The 21,562-nt window shown below is 34.9% G+C and overlaps 1 protein-coding gene across 1 annotated transcript; it reads left to right on the top strand.

Annotated features, from left to right (window-relative positions):
* Positions 1–1,009: 1,009 nt before the first annotated feature.
* Positions 1,010–9,258, top strand: LOC109236998 (VAMP-like protein YKT61). Its single transcript, XM_019403240.1, has 6 exons — positions 1,010–1,417; positions 4,014–4,111; positions 4,205–4,309; positions 4,432–4,497; positions 7,083–7,169; positions 8,954–9,258. Exons 1-6 carry the CDS (start codon positions 1,225–1,227, stop codon positions 9,002–9,004), a joined length of 600 nt encoding a protein of 199 aa, XP_019258785.1. The 5' UTR covers positions 1,010–1,224; the 3' UTR covers positions 9,005–9,258.
* The last annotated feature ends 12,304 nt before the right edge of the window (positions 9,259–21,562 follow it).

Raw genomic sequence — 21,562 nt, 5'->3', positions numbered from 1 at the left:
TCAACTACCACAACTAACCACCCCATCACTGTCAACAACCATAGCTAGCACTGCCCATCATTATAAACTAGCATCACTCACCACCACCTTTCTCGATCACAACTACCACCACCACCCGTCATTATTAACTATCACTACCCACCACCACCATCCTCAATAATAATCACCACCATTACAAATCACCACTAGCTACAACCCTACCACCACCGTCAACCAAAATTATCACCAACCACCGCCTCAAGTCGGCATTCACAAGCACCATCGTTAACCCTTATCACCGGCAACTACCATATTTTAAAACACTATATATTTTAGTGATAGAATATTATACTAATTAGTATTTCATTTGAATTTTATGTTTATTATTTTTTAAATAAAGATAAATTTTATATATTCAGATGTTAGAAATCAAATTGTCTTAATTATTTAGTATTTAGATCTTCATACACATCTTAATATTCGGATGTGTATTCAGATTCAGATTCAAATATCTTAATCTTAATCTTAATATACATCTTAATATTCAGATGTGTATTTAGATTCAAACGTCTTAATCTTAAAAAAAAAAAAAACTAATGATGCCTAACTATCCTTCATTCTTAAAACACAACTATAAGATAATAATATCAACTTTAACCCTCAACAAGCTAAAGTCAAAGAGATGTTATTTTCTAGATACAAACCACGTTACGGTCTTAGTTCATAAAGTTTTAGTTCAAATGAACTAGATGTATTAAATTAATCTATGTAGTGGTCTTTAGTAAGAAGTATTTTAATACTCAAAGTGGTGGAATTTTTCAGAGTGGAACTATATTATATGAACCAAAATAAATAATGAGTAAAAAACAAAAATAAACAAAACCTATAAAATTATCTCAAATTAGAGCTTTATTTTATGACAAAAAAAAAATTGTAAAAGGTTAAATATTCAATCCCAATTGCAAATTGGAATATATTATATTCCCAATTCGGTAATCCACTGCATAAGAACCTTTATATTCCCCTCTTTTCCTTTTTATTATTCCTTCCCCATTAAGATAAACCAACAATAAATATAAAATATATATAAATAAAGAAACATAATTACACAAATCTTGAAACACAACAATATACATCGCGTAATTTCAAAACGGATCAATTCCATTCTTAAAGGCGGCCAGAAGGAGAAGAAAAAAAGTTTTTTTGGGTTGAATATTTTGTCAAAATTTACAGAGGTTTTTAGAGATGAAGATCACAGCGTTGATGGTGTTGAAATGCATTCCAGAAGGTTCGGATCCAGTGATCTTAGCGAACGCATCTGATGTGAGCCATTTCGGGTATTTTCAGAGATCCAGCGTTAAGGAATTCATCGTTTTCGTGGGTCGGACCGTCGCTAAACGGAACCCGCCGGGCCAACGCCAATCCGTTCAGCATGAAGGTTTACATTTTTAAGAAACCCTTTTCGAATTTTGGTTTTGATTTGTTTGATTTTTTTTGTGAGTTTGTGTTATTTGGGCCTGGGGAATCTGCAATGTGTTTGATCTGATTTTGGGGAATTACAGATGCGTTATGGATTGATGAATTTTTGTTCCTAATTGGGTAATCTATCCGTCTGTCCCAATTCATGTGGTGTTGTTTCCCAATTTACGTGATGCTGTTTGACTGGGCACATAGTTTAAGAAAAACAAGAAAAGCTTTCGAAACTTGTGGCGTAAAACAGATCATAAATATTTTAAATCATCTTATTAAGGGTAAAAATAGTAAGGTTATAGTCAATTTATTTCATCATATAGAAAGTTATTAAGAGTATGCCATAAATTGGGAGGGAGGGAGAAGTTGGTTTTGAGAAATTGTTTGGGCTGTAGCTCAATTTCAGTGTTTCTTTTGGTCGATTGTATAGATGGATGAGCAATGTTGCAAAGTTGCAGCTATTGGTCCTATAGGTGCTGATGATGCTTTGATACTTGAATTAGTTGGGATTTGGGAATTCGATATTACTCATGTTTATACAGTTACTTCTGGTCCTATGTGTTTTCGTGGAGTCTCTTAGTCATATTAGAGATTCTTATGCCAATAGAAACTATAAAAAACCTCTAGTACTTTTTGGTTATATTTATATTTTGTAAAATGTTGACCGGAGATGAATTTAAATGGTAACATGGTCAATGGGGATTCATATAGCCAATCCCAATTGTTTGGGACGAGGAGTAGCTGTTGTTGTTATTGTTGTTGTTCGGGAGATGGTTTTGTTGGGTGGGGGTTGGGGGTTTGTTGGGGGTGGGGGTTTCAAAAGTAGAAGGAAGAAGTAGGGAATAGCTCAGTTAGGAAAATTGTTTTGTGTGAACTGATTAATCTTTTCGGTTAAATTTTTTGAAGTCTTAAGTCTTCACACCCTTAACATGGGTTTTGTTAAGGGTTATTGATAGGAGTAGCAAACGGGCGGGTCGAGTCGAATATGGTTCGGGTCGAAAACTGGTAATGAAAAATGGATAAATTATCCGACCCGACTCATATTTAATACGGATAAAAAACGGGTTAACTGGCGAATAATATGGGTAAACATATTATCCATGACTTCTTGACTATGATCACTTTTGGGAGAATTCCTAGTCTCCCAAACATGAGGAACCCCCAATTTGAGGTTTTACAAATGTAAAAGTTTAACTCATTTGTTATTCATTAGTTATGCATTGGTTATCCATTTTCTAAATGGATAATATGGTTCATAGCCCAGACCCCACCTGGTGGGATTTTACTGGGTAGTTGTTGTTGTATAATATGGTTCATATCTATATTTGACACATTTTTAAAAAGTTCATTATCCAACGCATTTTTTAGTGGATAATATGGGTGGTGACTATTTTCTTTTAACCATTTTGCCACTACTAGTTATTGATATTTGCCAACTGGTGTAGGATATGACAACTGGTCAGATTGGTTCCAAATCTCAGGCTCTGGCACAGAGTAGGATAGTTGATTTTTAACTCACCATCTGATTAGTTCTAGGTCTGTAAAGAAAAGGCCCCTTTTTACATTATTTTATGTGATTATTGAGTGAAGTATGTGAGCGTTGAGGATGAAATGAAACGAGCGGCTGGAGTGGATTTGGCAATCTTTAGCACATAAATTGCTCCTGGCTTTGGACCTAGATGTTACTTTCCAGATACTCTTTCATTTTCGTCTAAATATTTTGCTGTTCAGAGTTCTTCGTTTCTTCTCTCTTTAAATTTCTGACGTATGTTGAGTTTTAGTAGTTGGCTATGGAATTGTTAGTTAGATCTACAAGTCTTAGTCCACAGAAAAAAAAAGCAAATTCCTTTGTGTCTCCCTCGGTACCCTCCACAAAAGCCCCAAATGAGCGAAAATAAGATTAATTGTGATTCCAAGTTGTCTAGTCATGCCAGTGGAAGCAGCGTCAACACTCAGCATGTTGATTAGACATTTTAACAAGGAATGTTTCAGTGATCTTTCACTTTAACATGGTTGGGCTTCATGAATAAGTTTTATGTTTGGATGTAGTATTCTAAAAATCACTTTTGCTATACATTAGGATTTCAAACTGTAGGTTTCTGTTGATTTCTAATGAAATGGTTGATTATATATTGATTTGAGGTTTTCTATTTCTCAAACTTTACCTGAAGTACAAGTGGTCTTATTATGTAATACTAAAACAATAGTGTGATCAGTATTACACAATACTGATCAATCTATCACTTTACACGAGATAGATTTTTCGATAGTGTTTGTTTTCCTTTACCTTATCTTATAAGCTTCAAGAAGTTCACATAGAAGTTGATTGATATAATACAATCTGATATATAGATGTTTTTTTTTGACTTTTCTGTCATTGCATTTTCTTAAGAAGTTATATGGTCAAATCAATTAGAAGTCAATATGTGTAAAATGTTATTCATTTAATTTATAATTGAAAAAAACCGTAAATCTACTGATACATGGTATATTCCTCAAATATATTTTTTCACACGCACAAGGTTTGACATATGTTTTTAATCTCCTTTTTCTTTTGACTTTAGAATACAAGGTACATTCATACAATCGAAATGGTTTGTGTGCTCTGGGTTTCATGGATGATCACTATCCAGTTCGAAGTGCATTTTCACTGCTCAACCAGGTATTTGTTTTCTATTTTAGATATTCAGCTTTGAAAGGAGAAACTCTATATATCTGGAAATCAAATTGTGGATTTGCTTCTGATTTTTTCCAGGTTCTGGATGAGTATCTAAAGAATTTTGGTGAGTCATGGAAAACCGTGCAAAGCGACAATGCTCAACCATGGCCTTATCTGAATGAAGCTCTAGCCAAATTTCAGGTATCCCTTTTGTTTCCCGCTGCTGATTGATGATGAAATTTCCTTTTCAATCAAATTTTTCATACATTCATTTTAAAACATTTGATGTTTGAGCTGAAGTCCTTTCATGTTGACCCCTACAGGATCCTGCTGAGGCTGATAAGCTGTTCAAAATTCAGAGAGAGTTGGATGAAACTAAAATTATTCTCGTAAGTATTAATAATCAAAAAGTTTTAAAAAATTATCGTCGTAAGCATTGTGTTATTCATTTGATTGCCTGCTTAATGTTATCTTTGTGAGCTTCTTTACTGAAAAATGATAGTAAGCAGTATGCATGTGGATAATGAACAGTTGATCATCGAGGACTGAGTTGTGGAAGACCTGGACACAATATAGGTTCTCCATTTCTTTGGTTAATGATCTTTATCATAGCCACTGCGAACCATTTTCCTGTAGAGCTTCTGCTGTTGCGCATTAAGTTACCAAAAAAAGTTATTAGGTTTTATTGCTTTTGACGGGTCGAGATTGTCTATATGCTTAATTTCTCGTTCTTTCTTTGAACTTTTTTGGCTTGTGTCCTGCATTGATCGAGGAATGGGTTGTGTCTTTTTTTTTTTATGGTTTTGGACAGTCTTCACACATGAGCTAGCTATTGAGATTGATTAATGCGCAAGGTCCAATTTTCTCAAGGCCCTTTTTTCTTAACTTGGTATAAGTGGGACCATCTTGTTCTGCCGTCCCTCATGTTATGTCATTAACACTTCATATGTTCAATCTGGGTGTGCTGGACTGCGGGACTGTTAGAGTATCCACAGTGGTTGAGATGATGGTTTGTAGTCTCTTTATGTGACTTTGGGCAACCCCTATCTCATCTCATAAGCTAGCTTCTGGGGTTAAGTGAGGGTGCCAGGTCCATTTTTCTTAACACACACAAGAGTTAAGTTTTGTATGCTTCATTCTCATGCTCTATCTCATTATATTTTGACGGGACGCAAGACTTATGTATCCCAAATTTATCATAGAGCCTGCTTTTGGAGCACTAGACTATTTCTATACTGTATATTGTACTCTGAAAATTGTTATCGCATTCAAATGGTTGTAAAGGCATTCATTCTGAGTACTCATCTCTGGTCCGTGACTCTATGATTATTTACTCTGTTTATAATATGGAAAAATGTGCATTCTCAAAAAGAAAAAGGAATAAATGTGATACTGAACTCTTGAATTTCCTTTTCACCGGTTAGAGCTCACCTGCTTCACTATAGCCTAGTGGATGTTTTTGGTAATAGTCTATTTGAGAATAAAGTAAGTGTAGTTTTTTCTCCAAGTTCTTTGCCAATATGCTTTGTTTGGTTGGGGTGGAAAGAGAAAGAACAGAAGCGATTTTATTTCCCTGATAAGTTAAGATAAAAAGAACAGAAGCGATCTGAGCTATGGTTTATTTCTATTGTTTGGTACTTTGGCGAGGATGTAATAGATTGGGAAGTTGCTTCTCTGTATACTTCTTAGCCCCTTCCAACTTGGACAAAAAGAAGGGAAGTATATCTTCTGTGGTTACATTCCAACCTTGCCAAACATTAGAGGTAAATGATGAATTCCCCCTCTCTTATGGGAAGTAAATAAATAATTTCTTTCATTTTTACCATTCCTATCCCATTTGGGAACCTAGCTTACTGATAGTTGATGGTGAGTGACTAATAGTGAGGGAGGTTCCAGGGAAGTTTTGTCCCCTGGAAAATGAAAAGAAATAGAGAAAGTCTAGGTCAAGGCAGGAAGTTTAAGTGTGACTTTCCTCGTAGTTGGGGGTGGGGGTTAAGCGTCCGATTCGATAATGAACACTAAATGAAAGAGGCAAATCAATTTTCCACCAACTAAGAATCTTGTGTAAAAAACATTTATGTAAGTACGATTATATGACCGATCATATATGCCATTTAGAATTTTGTCCCACACAATTCTGTTAGGACCCTTTTTAACAAAGGAATTAATTAACTCAAAATGTAGCTCTAGGAAGAATATCTTAAGGATGTTAAAGATGCTGTAGTTAGGTTATCAATGAAAGTTGATCTCATATTCTGTTTTTGACAGCTTAGAATTTACCAAATATGTTGCTGTGTTTTGGTGGATGTGTGTCTACCTTCTTAAATTTAGTCTTCATCACCTATATCACGAAACAGATTATCTAGAATCAGTATATACCTTTATATTCTCCTATTTGTCCCTAATGTTTGCTAGAGAGCAAGAAAGTATGTTTCTCTTTCCTTCTTTTTGTTGTGTGTGTTTGGGGGTTGGAGTGGTTATAATGGCATCAAAATTGACATGAGCATAAATGAAATTTTTTAAACCCATACAGGCATTTTGGGTTCCTAAGATATATGTTACGCCATTCTGAGTATGGCTTTCTATTTTTTATTGATAAGCTCTCCAAGGTATTTCCACGTTGTCCCTCTTGTAGGTCATGTTTTTTTTTAATAATATCTGGTTTGACCTTCCTGGGCTTTTTAACCCAACTATTCTTTAACATATATAGGGACATCCTGAAACCTAACATCGAATGCTGTTGAGTAGAAATTAGAAAATGAATCTGATTCTTCCATTGCACACTCAGTGCGGTAGTTAAATATCTGCTCTGAATTAACATTTGTTAGACGTAGTTATTCTGTTTATTTTGGATTTGCTTTCAGAACGCGCCTGCATTATGTATTAAACTATTAATGCATGAAAAATACTCTGCTCCGCTTCTTTTGTTGCTGTTAGCTCTACTGATGTTGGTCTTCTTTACCTTTTGACACAGCATAAGACAATTGACAGTGTCTTAGAACGGGGTGAGAAGCTAGACAGTTTGGTTGAGAAGAGTTCAGATCTAAGTGCTGCTTCACAGGTACTTTTGTGACAGTGCATCTGTTTGAGTTTTGTTTTCTTTCTTTTTTGATAAGGTAAATAATTTTGTTAATGTGGGAAAAACTCACCTATATCTGTTAGAGGATTGCTCTTCCACTTGTCTTTTCCTCTCTTTTTGATCCGGTAAACCTACATTTATCCCTTCCCAACCTCTCCACCTAGGAGTCAACAGTAGCCCTTCCCCGCTTTGTTCCCCGCTTTCTTCATAATTCCATGTTGTGCTTTCCACTTGAGCAACCCTCTCTTATCAAAGGATTTGCTCTTCCTTGTTTCTTTGTGAGTAATCATTTGATCTCTACTGTTTTTATCAATTTTTTTTTTACAATTCAAACCGTCTTTACTGTTGTGCGGATGATAATCGGATGTTTGACAAAGTGTTATTGGTCACTTGACTTAAAAAGATGCAAGAGCTTGTTAAGTTCAATATTGAGTTAAAAAGAAATTATTGAGTTGCACAGGAAAGGTTATTTGCAATTAATCTAGGGGAAGTATTTGACTAAGTCACATTCTCTACAAGCATGGTAGACATGGCTATGGTACTCAAATTTTGCAGGCCAAGGTTTAGATAGATGAGAAGAAATAACCTACTAATTTTGTCTCCACGGGGATCTCCCATCCCTTTAGGCATTGGAAATTATTCTTTTTCCGAACATACAGCAGGCTACCTTGAGTGCTAACTTGAGTCATTGGAATGAAATCTAAAAACTAACTGATTTCCCTGCATCCGAAGGTAGACAACCTCCGCTACTGTATTCCACTGTGTGAAAAGGGACTCCTTGGGCATTAGCTTCTTTTCTTTCCTGTCCTTACTTTTGCTGCCTCTCTCTCTCTCTCTCTCTTCCTTTTTGTTTCTTATTTTTCTTTTCCTTTTCGTTGTTGTCTTGGCCTAGTTTTGCCCTAGTAGATGAACACCTGGACTTTGTTAAAGTTGAGCTGCTTTATTTTAGTTGGCTAAAGAAGTTGGAGGAGCTTGATGTATGTGAAAGGTGAGGAATGACATGACATGGATATAGAAGGGCCATTGATCTGCAAGAAAAATTGGATGCATTTAATATGAATTAATCTTGGCCAGTATAACCAGGAGTTTGTTGCTTACAAGAATAACCAGTATTGCTGGGTCTCTTTATTTATTTGCTTTTGGGACGTCTCTTGGGAGGAATTCAGCATATTGAAGGCTAATGCATGGAATGGAACTGACAATATTCAAATGTGGGAATATGGAACTGAGCAACAAGCTCTGTAGTATTATAAACACAAGATACACGCACTGCCCATCTGCTGGCCTGCAGATCAAAGATATCTTCCCGTCAACTGTCCACGTGTCAAAACATCATAGAATCATGCTCTGTTATATGCCCGTTGGGAGTTTTTTTGGATGAATTGAAAGACACTTTATGCTAAAATTTATTTTGCGTTTTTTGGAGGGGGGTGGGTGGGGCTGCTTAATGAAAGCAACATGGTGATGCTATTTGTAGACGTGCTCGTCGATAGGGAAAGTAAACGTCTGAAATAGCTGTCTTCTTCTTATAGATGAACTGTGTTTGTTTGAATTCTTTGCTCTATGACCTAATATATTTTGGTGATATGTTGATGGATCGCCCCGATTAGAAACAAGATGTGCTTGTTTGTTTATGCTGTTAACTATTTATCATTGTTACTCTTGCTAATGGTAATATTGTAGAAGCTGTAAAATCTTACAGATTATCTTTGAACCTTCATTAGTTTCAACTTATTTCCTGACATAAATTGGCGGTTTTCAAACAGATGTTCTACAAGCAGGCGAAGAAAACCAATTCATGCTGTACTATCTTATAGATGATTTCAGAAGAAAGGGGGGATATTCTATCACGGACAAACTCGTGTCTATGTTATATATAAAGTATCAGAGAATTGTTTGTTTATACCATCTATGATTTCTGTAAGCTCGAATTCTTTTGGTTCTCTGCTGTAATATGATCTCAGATGAAGAGAAGGGTTTCAGTTTCAGATTGATATGTCGTTTGAAAGTTGTGATGTCACCTAAATATAGTTATCTGATAAGTTTCTCGATGGCTATTGGCTTCCTGTTACCTGTTATTATCTCTTGATATATCATATGCGCTGACTCCGGATACTTTAGTAGTACCTAAATTTTGTATATTGATAGTCATTGTCAACGAGCGATGCAGGTATGTTCTATGTCAGTCGTCACATTGTTTGTATCGAAATAATAAGCTCGAAGGATCCATATCCCAGAAGCATTTATTTGAGTGATGTGATAAGAGATAGGTGTTTACCAGAGTTGGAATATGTTGTGAACTTGATGCTATTTTAATGATGTCTTACTTGAATTCACAATTCAAAATGACTGAGCAGTGTAAGAAGTTGCAGTAACAAAGAGAGTTCTTAGTATGAGAACTTTTTTTTTGTTGTCTATCAAATTTACTGTTTATTATTAGATGTACAAAAAGATGTAACTTGAGCTGACTGGCTATTGTTAAAAATTTCATATCACCGAAGGTAGAAGGGGTAACTGATTATATATACTTATTATGTTGTGTTAAAAGTTTCACAATGTGTGTATACATAAACCAACAGAGCGTAATGCCAAATGTCAATTGATAAGCCAGGATATAAAGCAAAAGAAATGTGATAGGAATATGATTCAATTGAGCATATAATTAGCAAAAAGAAATAAGACCAAATGGTTCTAGCATTATGCTAAAACTAATATAAATAAGCTGATAGATGAGTTGCATTTTTACCTTTTTTCCCAAGAGTTTGCCCGTATAAATTTACTCATAATTGTCGGTCTTAATTTTGGATAAAGAAGGGTGGTAGTAAACTAACATAAAACTAGTCAATTTATGATAATATTATCGATCGTAAGTTTGGATTTGTGATATCAATGCAATGAGTCAAAAAGTAACAAAACATTACACAAGATTTATATATTCAATCTTAGAGCCCGTTTGTTTGGTCAAGCTGCCAAAATCTGTTTTTTTTTGAAAAGTACTTTTTTTAAGAAGTACTTTTTTTAGAAGTACTTTTGAAAAAAAACTGTTTGTGTTTGGCCAATTCATTTAAGAAGTACTTTTTGGAATATTTTGTAAATAATTTGTGTTTGGTCAATGATTTCAAAAAGTGCATTTGAGTGTTAAATTACCAAAAAGGATAGTACCAATGTCGTATAATTCTTTTAAACATAAAAATAAACTTATATATTTATCGTAACTGACTTTTATTATTATTTTATTTAATTAAAATATAAAACATAAAGTAAAAACATATTAAAGATTTAGATCAATTTTACATATATAGTTATACTAAAGTATATGATATTATCTAGTATAATTACTTATTTTATGTGATGATTTGATCATTAAAATAACATCATTCAGTATAAATTAGAAGTCTGTCCACAAATTACTATATATTGATAATCCATCATGAAATAATAAGTAAAGTCACTCACACATGATAATACTTCTCAACAATTTCATCTCTACTTCTATCACACAATGCTTCAATATTAGTAGAAGACTTGCCTCGCATTTCTAAAAGCATATCAGAGTGATCTCCTTCATCAATCTCTGCAGTAATGTCTTCATTCGTATAATAGTTGAATTCTTTATCTGTAAAATAATGTTGTCTGATGAAATTATGTATAGCCATGGTAGTTGTAACTAGATGATTTTGAATGTCAAACTTGAAAGATGGCATTGAGCGTAAAATAAAAATAATTTTAAATATATAAAAAAATTCCTAAAAGAAATAGTTAAGTATGTTTAAATTCTAATTCAAAAAGAGTAACTAATTATATACAACAAATAATGTATAATATATATATATATATATATATATATATATATATATATTTATATATATATTTTAAAATTTAAATTCAAAAAGAAATTAATTATTACCTAACCTTGCTAACTTTGTCCTAAAATGCCACGTGGCCTATTGTGAGGCTACCACTTGACTAAATATGGATGCATTTTCTTCCTTTTTAATAATATATAGATAGATTACGCAATGCAATTGTAAATTTATTACCTATTTGTAGGTCATTTTCACAAATCAAATTTGATAAATGTTTTAAAGTTTCGGGAGCTAATAGCATATAATAGAAGAAATTATAAATAATTATTTGTAGGAAGAGAATTGATAATCCAAAGAAGATGCAGATAATTTGCTTTAGTGTGAAAAAAGAAGAAGATAATTTGGAAAGTTATGAGACATTACACAAAGAAAAGATCAAAACAAGAAAAGTCAATAAATTTTTTGAAAAGTTACAATGTGATTCATATATACGATATATTTAATTTTAATAGGATGGTAAAAATTAGAAACAAAAATGAAAAAAAAAACTTAAATTAGTAAGGGATAATTTGGAAAATATAAATTTATGGTGAGGATAGTTTTGTCTTGAATAAATTAATTTTCTACTTCTGCTTCTGCTTCTTGGAAGAAGCTAGAATTTTCTGCTTCTTCCCAAAAGTAGAAAAACTGCTTCTGCTGCTGGCAAAAAGTACTTTTCTATATTGGCCAAACAACTCAAATTTTTTCAAAAAGTACTTTTTGGAAAAAAAAAATACTTTTGGCCTCCAAGAAGCTTGGCCAAACAGGCTCTTACTTAGATCGAGATTGAAGTGTATTTGATTGATTTGGTTGTACTTCCCAAATTCAACTTCTCAAGCATAATATGATTGCATGAACACTCCATCTCATATTAAAAGTAATTTTGCAACTTTAATCATTTCTAACTTTGTAGATTAAAAAAAAAGGCAGTCCGGTGCACTAAGCTCCCGCTATGTGCGAGGTCCGGAGAAGGTTCGTACTACAAGGATCTATTTTACGCAGCCTTAACCTAGAGGTTGTTCCACGGCTTCAACCCTTGAACTCCTGGTCACACGGAAGCAACTTTACCAGTTACGCCAAGACTCCTCTTTAAACTTTTTAGATTAATATGAAAAACATTATAAGTATTAAGTTGTGAACTTATATCTTAAAAAAAAACTTATATCTTGAATCTTTCAAGTTTAAATCTTAGATTCGCTTACAGTAATCTTAGAACTATTCTTAACTCTTACCTTTAATTTCACATACAGGAGAATTTTATGCTATCCATCTCTGGTCTGCATTCATAATTTATTTTTTGGCTTTCATAGATTTCCGTAGAAATGACACCAGGTGGCAACTCTAAAGGGTATCTATTTAGGAATTGGCTAGTATATTTTGAATTTCAGTTTTTTAGTTTAATTTTTCAGGACAAAATATCCTAAATTGTCCTAAAATTAAGATTTTTAGTCTAAAATTTCACGATAAAATAAATTCTGGCTAATCTTTAAATAATATCTATGAGCAAATGGCTATATGTGCAAATGCCCCTAGATTTCCTGTATGACGTACGTTGCCCACCCTACAGGCAAGAGGAGTCTAGACTGGTCCCAAACAAAGCAACTTTTAAGACTCATGGGGAACAATTAATATGTACTTCTGTCTATTTATAGAATGTGATATCATTGATTACATATACCAAAGATTTTTTTTTACAAGAAATAAATTCAAATTGATGCCTCGAGACTCGTAGGGGTAAAGTTTGCGTACACACTACACTCCCTAGACCCCACTTGTGAAATTATACTGGGTATGTTGTTGTTGTAGACTCGTTGCTCACAATATTGTAAAAGAGTTAGTATTAAAAATTTTAACATTGAATTAATCGTATTTTTAAAAAGCACTGACTTAAGAAAAAATCTGGTATCATCATACCGTCGTTTCATTGAAAGATGATTCGACGTCGTGATGCAAAGGCTGACCGATTCTGCTTATGGTTTTCGATATGGCGGATAGTTCACTTATATCGTAAGATAAGTATGGCTAACTTGGAGTCGATCTCTGAGGATGTAGCTCTTACTACAGTATTTAGTCTATTTATAATAAATTAACTACACCTTTTCATCACCTACAAAAAATATATCTCCCGTGGATTTCGGAGTTCCCTCCTTGTCGGGATATTTCCTGGGTCAAGTATTCCCTCGACAGCACCCCCTCGTCTGAAATATGACAAGACTACAGTGTGAAAGCTTGCAGCCAAGGTCGAATGCTTCCTCACCAAGTTAGAATACTATAGAAATCCAAGTTTGTCTTCATGCCAAAAGAAAGAAACAAATAAGATTCAACATTTCACACATACTTCAAATACAAACCACACCCTATTACTATTACCTTTACAATGTTCCAGAAAACAATCATGATCATTCGGAACTAAAAACAAACTCTTTTTATAACACAACTTTTCATTGTTTATATAGTAGATTTTTACCATAATAAGGATGAAACGGTGCGTCCCATCGGTGGGAACAATGCTAAGTTGCTAACATAAATCAGTATCCAAAAGAGGGGCCACTGCCTTATCCTTGGTTCCTAAGTTACGAGTTACTACGATATTGCACCCTTTTAGGGCTCTTTTGGTACGAGCGATAAAGGATAATTAATTTCGAGACTGAATTTGAGATGTGTTTATCTCATGTTTAGTTGGGATAAAATCGTGCTATAATTAATCTCGGGATTAGTTATCCTAAGATTGTAATATTGTCTTTATCCCTTTGAGAGGGTAAAATAATTAATCCGAAATAATTAATCATGGGATAACTTGTTTGCCAAACAAACGGCCCCTTATAGTCGGAGCCACAATTTTGAGTGCTTATGCGCACTACATTATAGAAAAAAATAGCTTATTAGGTTATAAATAAATTATTATTTTTAATACAAATATAAAATTTAAACTAAAATTACTAGATTTTACTGAACACATAAGTTAAAACCTAGCTCCTCCCTTGCCTATACAGAAATCTCCACAACAAAAGCTTCAAGACTTGTTCATTAGGTCGTTTCTGATGCGCCTACAAAATTTTAGGCGATTCGAAGTCCCTTGCCCGAATTCATAAAAATGACGTGGATATTAGCACATAAAAAATTAAAAATCGTCCCGAATTCCTATTTTATGTTCCTTAAACGCCAAAAAACGACGAACAACCACGACGAAACAATGACTATGGTTCATTAGGTCGTTTCTAATGGGCCCATAAAGTTTTTGGCAATTCGGAGCTCGCCGCCCAAATTCCTGAAGATGCCATGGACATTATCACATGAAAAAAATAGGAAATCATCCTAAATTCTTGTTTTATGGCCCAAAAATGAGGAACAATTATGGCGAAATGATGACTATTATTCATTAGGTCGTTCTTGTTGGGTCTTCAAAATTTTAGGCGATACGGAGCCCGTCGACCAAATTCATGAAGATGGCATGGACATTAGCAAATGAAAAATTGAGAATCGTCTTGAATTCCTGTTTTATGGCGCTAAAAGGCTCTAAAATGAGGAACCGTCATAGCGAAACAATAACTATTGTTGATTAGGTCATTTCTAATGAGCCCATAAATTTTTAGGTAATTCGGAGCTCGTCACCCGAATTCATGAAGATGGTGTGGATACACACAAAAAATTAAAAATCATCTTGAATTCCTATTTTATGTACCAAAAACAACAAAAAATGAGAAACGATTATGGCGAAGCGATGACTATTATTCAGTAGGTCGTTTATGATGGGTCCACAAAATATTGGGCGATACGGAGCCCGTCGTCCGAATTCATAAAGATGGTGTGGACATTAGCAAATGAAAAATTAAGAATCGTATTGAATTCCTGTTTTATGACGCTAAAACGCTAAATAACGAGGAATGGTCATGGCGAAACAATGACTATTGTTCATTTGCCCGTTTTTGATTGGCCTACAAAGTTTTAGACGATTCGGAGCCCGTCGCCTAAATTATGCCGAAGCGAGTCAAATAGATTCTCTTCGACACATGATTTTCTCAAACAATTTTAAAGATCTTTTTATAATAATAATAATAATAATTATTATTATTATTATTATTATTATTATTATTATTATTATTATTATATGATTTACGGTTTTACTTGCCTCTAGATAAGTACATTTTACTCTAGAAATCTGAAGATTTTCTGTTATGTTTCAACCACGAAAATTAAATAAATTGGCACTTTTGTTTCTCAGAATCTACCACATAAAATGAAATGAAGGATCAATCCTATAGTATACATTTTATTTAGTTTTTAATTGTAAAAGTTTATTTTAAGATCGGAAATTAATGTACGAATTAAAGACAAAATATTACTCCTTTCATTTTATTTTAACTATCACTTTAGTTCTTTTCACGCTCGTAAAAAATAATAAAATTAAGATATTGTCTGCAGAATCAACAGTACTAATACACAGGAAAAAGTAGATAATCACAAATTCGTACCAAAGAAGTAATATTATATGCACAAGGATTTGCATGTCCGTGGCTCACAATATTTGACGAAGGTAAAAGAGTCGAATTCATGATTTAAATTTTATGAATTTAATTTTTAAAATTTTTAAATTGTAAATAAATTGATTGTATTTCTTAAAAATATTAAATTCAGATAAATCTGGTGTCACAACACTGCACCCCCTCGTCAAAAATATGACAAGACAACCGCGGGGAAGCTTTCAGCAAGGTGGATTACTGTAGAAATCCAAATTTGTCTGCACTCAAGAAACTTCATGCCAAAAGAAAGAAACAAATAAAATTCAACATTTCACACATACTTCAAATACAAACCACACACTACTACTATTAACTTTACAAGGTTCCAGAATATAACTTTAGCTCCCGTTTGGGCATAGATTTTAATTTTATTTTTAAAAAAAAAATTAAAAACATTATTTATTTACGAGATATGATCATATTTTGGGGAAAAAAAACTTTAAACATTTTCAAGTTCCTAAAAACTGGTTTAGAACAATTTTTGGGTGAATTTTTTTTTCACTCATAAAACTTTAACTTTTCTTCAAATAAAATGCATGTCCAAACGCAATTTTAATTTTCCAAAATTATTTTTCAACACAACTTCAAAATATCTATTTTCAAATTTCAACCAAATCTATGTCCAAATGCTAGCTTCATCATTTGGAATTAACAACAAACTCTTTTTTATCAACTTTTCATTGTCTATATTGTTGTCTCTAGATTTTTACCATATTAAATCAGTAATCCAAAAGCAGGACTTTACATGCATCTACTATGGGCGTATGCACCTTATATCATGTGGTGTCTTAGGATAACGTTTGGTCGAAAATTTGCCCTAAATTTCTATAAGAAAAATAAAAATATTGCGAATACGCATAAAAAATAACACTACTTATCAATATAGTGATTTCTTTATTTATTTATTTCTTTAAATTATTACATCGTTTATATAAAATTATACATACGCCACTAGTATCTAATTATCTATACTGAAATTTTTATATCAAAAGCTTCGAGATTTTTCTATGGTGCAATCAAGGACGGATGCACACTTAAGAAAGCGCTGTCACGCGATATCGTTTTGTCAGAAAATTTTACTAAATATATGTATTAATATTGTAAGGAAATAGATAGATAGGAAAAAATGACACCAAATGACACAAATTGTCTTTTGGTGTGTTGGTTATGTGCTTGATTTTGCTCTAAGAGGTTACACCTTAGAACTTCTACTAGCTCACTTTTTTCCCCGCAAATATTTGCGAGAGCCTCTTTCTGTTAAAAATTGTGATTAAGTAGAATTGAATTTATGACTTTTTCTAACTTTACACTCAACAAAATCAATAGATTAAGGTTATTTCTTGTCTAGAAGTATATATAATTAAAGTTATTATTTTCATTCATCTATAAAATTCAAACACCCCTTAGAAAAATTCTTGCGTACGCCCGTGGGTGCAATGACAGCAAGTGTATCAGTGGGAGCCATGGGATATGGTGGAAGAAGTCGGTCTCAGACGCGAATATAACCTTTTGGCCATGGATTTATGTGACACAAAACTCTCAACTTGGAATAGTAGGAAAGGCATATCCCTGAGTATTGTGGATTATATACAATCTTGTAAAAATTATAATTAATCAATTGAGAGTCTTTTATACATTTAGAAGCTTTTTATTTATTTTCGAACTAACAAGAAAAAATAGCACCTTTGAGAGGTATTTTTGTTTTACTTTACTCTAGCAATTTTAGATGTGTCGGTCGCTCTCTTGCAAATGTTCGTTTAGCTCTCTCTCCTTGATCTCTTCTTTTTGTTTTAGCCGAATTTGGCCCTTTAGCCACCCCTTCGATCAAGTAGAGCGTCCTATCCTACATTTTCCCCCCACGATACCAACATTCCTTTGCTAGAATCTGGGGACAACCGATGACAGACGGCCATAATAAAGTTTACAAGTTATTTTCTGATGCTACTGAAGATAAAGAGGAAAGATTTCATGAGATTCTGCTTGGCAAACAAGCCGATTATTCATGACGTTCGGTCATTCTCGTAGGTCCTCACTTTCGTTACATCGATGTAGATTGCATCATGCTTCAAACATAGGAGTTTCTAAGAGTAAAATTCAAGAACAAAAACCAATTGGTTGCCAAATCCTTCAAGAAGTCGGCTCCCCATTTAGTGCTATACATGGTTTCTTATTTTAGTTTGATCAGGGAAATCATAGAAAATGAATCTGCTAATGAAAATAACAGTAGATATACATGTAAAATTTACTAAATTAATTTCAATAAATATTATATTTGAACCCATAAATTCAACTTATAATGAATGAAGTGCAACGTTGCAATCATTAAATTTTAATTTTGAATTTGCCACTGCGTTAACGCTGATACCACATGCTGTATATACATTTCATTGATTTTGCTTTAGATGTGCATTTCTATTTAAAGAGTCAAATAGCTTTCTCTATTCATAAAATTTTTAAGACAATATATTGTTAAATAGCAGTTGTATTATTAGAGAGTCAAATAGATTTCTTTGACATGATTTTCTCAACAAAAATTTAAAATTTTAGAATTATTAATTATTATATGATTTAACCTTTATTAAGGCTGTATTGTGGGCCGGGCCTAGCCCGGGACTGCCCCGGGATCGCGAAACCACGGGCCAAACGTGCCAAACGGTCCTAAAAGCCCAATGTGGGCCGGTCCTCCAGGTTGAGACCGCGAGCCCGGGACCGGCTGGCGGCCTGGGCCGGTTCAACCGGGCCTAACGGGCCAACAACTATTTCCTAATTTTTTAAAAAAAATTGGCCAACGGTTAGAAGTTCAAAAACTAGCCGTTGGCCTGCCAATTTAGCCGTTTGGCTTTTTAAAAAATAGCCATTTGGCCCCCAAACTTTTTATAATTATACTTTTTCCCTATTCTCAACTATAAATACCCCCTCATTCTTTCATTTTTACTTACAAAATCATCAATCTCTCTCTAATTTTCTTCTATAATTTCTTACTTTATTATTGCAATTTGTGAAAAATTGTGAAGTTGGTGAATTGAAGTATTCAAGTCTTCAACGATATACAATTTTCAAGAAGTTATTCGTCAATTCGGTAAACTCGTTCCAACACTTAAGTTTTAATATTATAGTTTTGTTTGTTTTAGTTTGTATAATTATAACTAATATGGCCTTTTCTTTGAAAAAATATTTGGTGGTAAGGAAAAATCTAAAATTGGTGAATCTAGTCGCCAAGCTACTACTCCTTCCCCGGCTCCCCGACCGAGACCTGTTACCCGTCCTCCTCCACCTGTTATTCTTGATAGTGATAACCCTTGTTTTCAATTTACCGATTGGTTTGGGTCATCACTTATTTTTAAACTACATTCTGTGATTCCGAGGCCCTGAAAACCTCATTTAGCATCACCTCGATTTGCGTGCGCAGTCCGGGCGCGTAGCCGGAAAGCCTAAATGTGAAAGTCTGTGAAAAATGATAAGTTTTAACTATAAAATGAATAAATTTGACTTCGGTTAATGTTTTGGGTAAACGGACCCGGACCCGTGATTTGACGGTCCCGGAGGGTCCGTAGGAAAATATGGGACCTGGGCGTATGCCCGGAATCGAATTCCGAGGTCCCAAGCCCGAGAAATAAATTTTTGAAGGAAATTGTTTTCAGAAATTGTTTAAGGAAATTTGAAATGAAATTTGATTAGAACATGTTACTATCGGGCCCGTATTTTGGTTCTGGTGCCCGGTACAGGTCTTATATATGATTTAAGATGTTTCTGTGAAATTTGGTGAAAAATGGACGTCGTTGGACTTGATTCGGACCTAAATTGCTAAAGTTGGTGTTTTATGAAGTTAGAGAAAAATTCTTTGATTTTGAGATTTAATTCGTTGTCATTGAGGTTATTTTGGCGATTTGATCGCACGGATAAGTTCGTATGATGTTGTTGAGTTAGTACCTATGTTTGGTTAGGAGTCCAGAGGGCTCGGGTGTGTTTCAGATGTGTTTCGGGAAGTTTTGAACTTAAGAAAAATTGCAAAAAACAACAGATCTGGTATTCTGTTACTTTCTTCTTCGCGTTCACGGGAGAACCCACGAACGCGATGCATTAATTTTGTCGAAGGAAAATCCTTCTACGCGAACGCGTAGCCCAGGTCGGGAACGCGAGGCGGTGGGGGGTCATCCCTTTGCGAACGCGAGCCTGAACATGCGAACGCGAAGGCCAAAGTGGGCCTGGGCAGGGGTGGGGAAACTTCCCTACGCGAACGCGATCCCTTCAACGCGAACGCGAGGCTCGAGCAGTTCCTACTTCGCGAACGTGAGCCGTTGTCTGCGAAAGCGAAGGCTTATGCAGCCTGACCCATCGCGAACGCGAAGGGTCTTTTGCGAACGCGATGCACATTTTCGCCCAGTTATTTTAAAGACTCAAAAACAGAACACTTACGGGATTTTATAAAAATTTCACAAACCTCTTCTTCTCCAAAGCTCTTAGGCGATTTTTGGAGCAATTCTTCACCATAATCTCTTGGGTAAGTAATCTTTAACTCATTTTCTTCAATTTTCATTAACACCCATTAGATTTCTAGGCTTAAATCATGAGATTAAGCGTAGAAAATTAGGGATTTGGATAGAGTTAGGGCTTTTTGATTAATTGTGATTTAGACCTCGTTTTGGGGTCGAATTCTGGAAATAATTATATATTTGGGCTCGTGGGTTGTGACGACCCGACCCGTCATCACGTGAGTTACCGCCCTGTTTCCCCCATTTTATTCTTCTTCATGTTTCATCATCGGTATTTGGTGTGTTAGAGTTGATTTGGGTTGGTTTTGGTAGGAAATGAGGCACTTAGCCTCTTTAAGGAAGGTATGTTTTGGAAAAAAGTCAACCGGACATTGACCTTTGTGTTAGAGGGCTCGGATATGAATTTCGATGATTCGGTTAGCTTCGGGGGATGATTTGACTTAGGAGTGTGATCAAAAGTGATTTTGGAGGTCCGGAGTAGAATTAGGCTTGAATTGGCAAAGTTAGGATTTTGGCGAATTCCGGTCGATAGGTGAGATTTTGATCCGGGGGTCGGAATGGAATTCCGAGAGTTGCAGTAGCTTCGTTAGGTGATTTGGGATGTGTGTGCAAAATTTCAGGTCATTCGGAGCTGTTTTGGTTGGGGCTTTGATCGAATGCGTGTTTCGGAAGTTTTGGAAGAACTTAGGCTTGAATTCGATGAGAAATGATGGTTTTAGTGTTGTTTGAGGTGTTTTTATGATTGGAACAAGTTTGAATGATGTTATAGGATGTGTTGGTATTTTTGGTTGAGGTCCCGGGGGCCTCAGGTGTGTTTCGGATGCCCAACGGGTCATTTTTGGGACTTGTTGACTGCTGGTTGCTGGTATCTGGTTTCCTTCTTCGCGAACGAGAGGGGAGACTCGCGAACGCGAAGAGGAAAATGGGAGGCTGTGATGTTGGCCTTCGCGAACGCGAAGGGTGAGTCGCGAACGCGAAGGAGTGGGTCAAGGTGCTACGCGAACGCGGGAGAGTAACCGCGAACGCGTAGAAGGAAAATTGGGCCTGGGGGCATTTGGCCTACGCGAACGCGAGACTTGCTACGCGAACGCGAAGGGCCTGGAAATTGGCCTTCGCGAACGCGATATACTGTACGCGAACGCGAAGAAGGAGGGGTCAGACCTGGGCAGAATGTTTTAAAACATTTCATCCGCGAACCCAACCCATTTTTCCACCATTTTTGGGCATTGTTAAGAGCTTTTGGACGGGGATTGAAGAGAGTTTCAACTGGGATCCATTGAAGGTAAGTTTTATGAGTTAAAAATATGATTTTATTGTAGAATCATCCTTGAAATTCATGAGAATATAGCCAAACTGTAAGAAATTAGGGCTTGAGTTTGAAATTCTAAATTTGAGATTTGAGGGGCCATTTGTGGTCCGATTTGAGAGATTTTGGTATGTATAGACTCGTGGCGAGATGAGGAATCCGGTGATGCTAATTTTCTGATTTTTTTCGAGAAGTGGGCCCGGGGTCTCGG

The sequence above is a fragment of the Nicotiana attenuata genome, unplaced genomic scaffold (genome assembly GCF_001879085.1).
Source record: "Nicotiana attenuata strain UT unplaced genomic scaffold, NIATTr2, whole genome shotgun sequence".
NCBI classification, from domain to species: domain Eukaryota; kingdom Viridiplantae; phylum Streptophyta; class Magnoliopsida; order Solanales; family Solanaceae; genus Nicotiana; species Nicotiana attenuata.
This window is presented reverse-complemented; position numbering and strand designations above follow the sequence as displayed.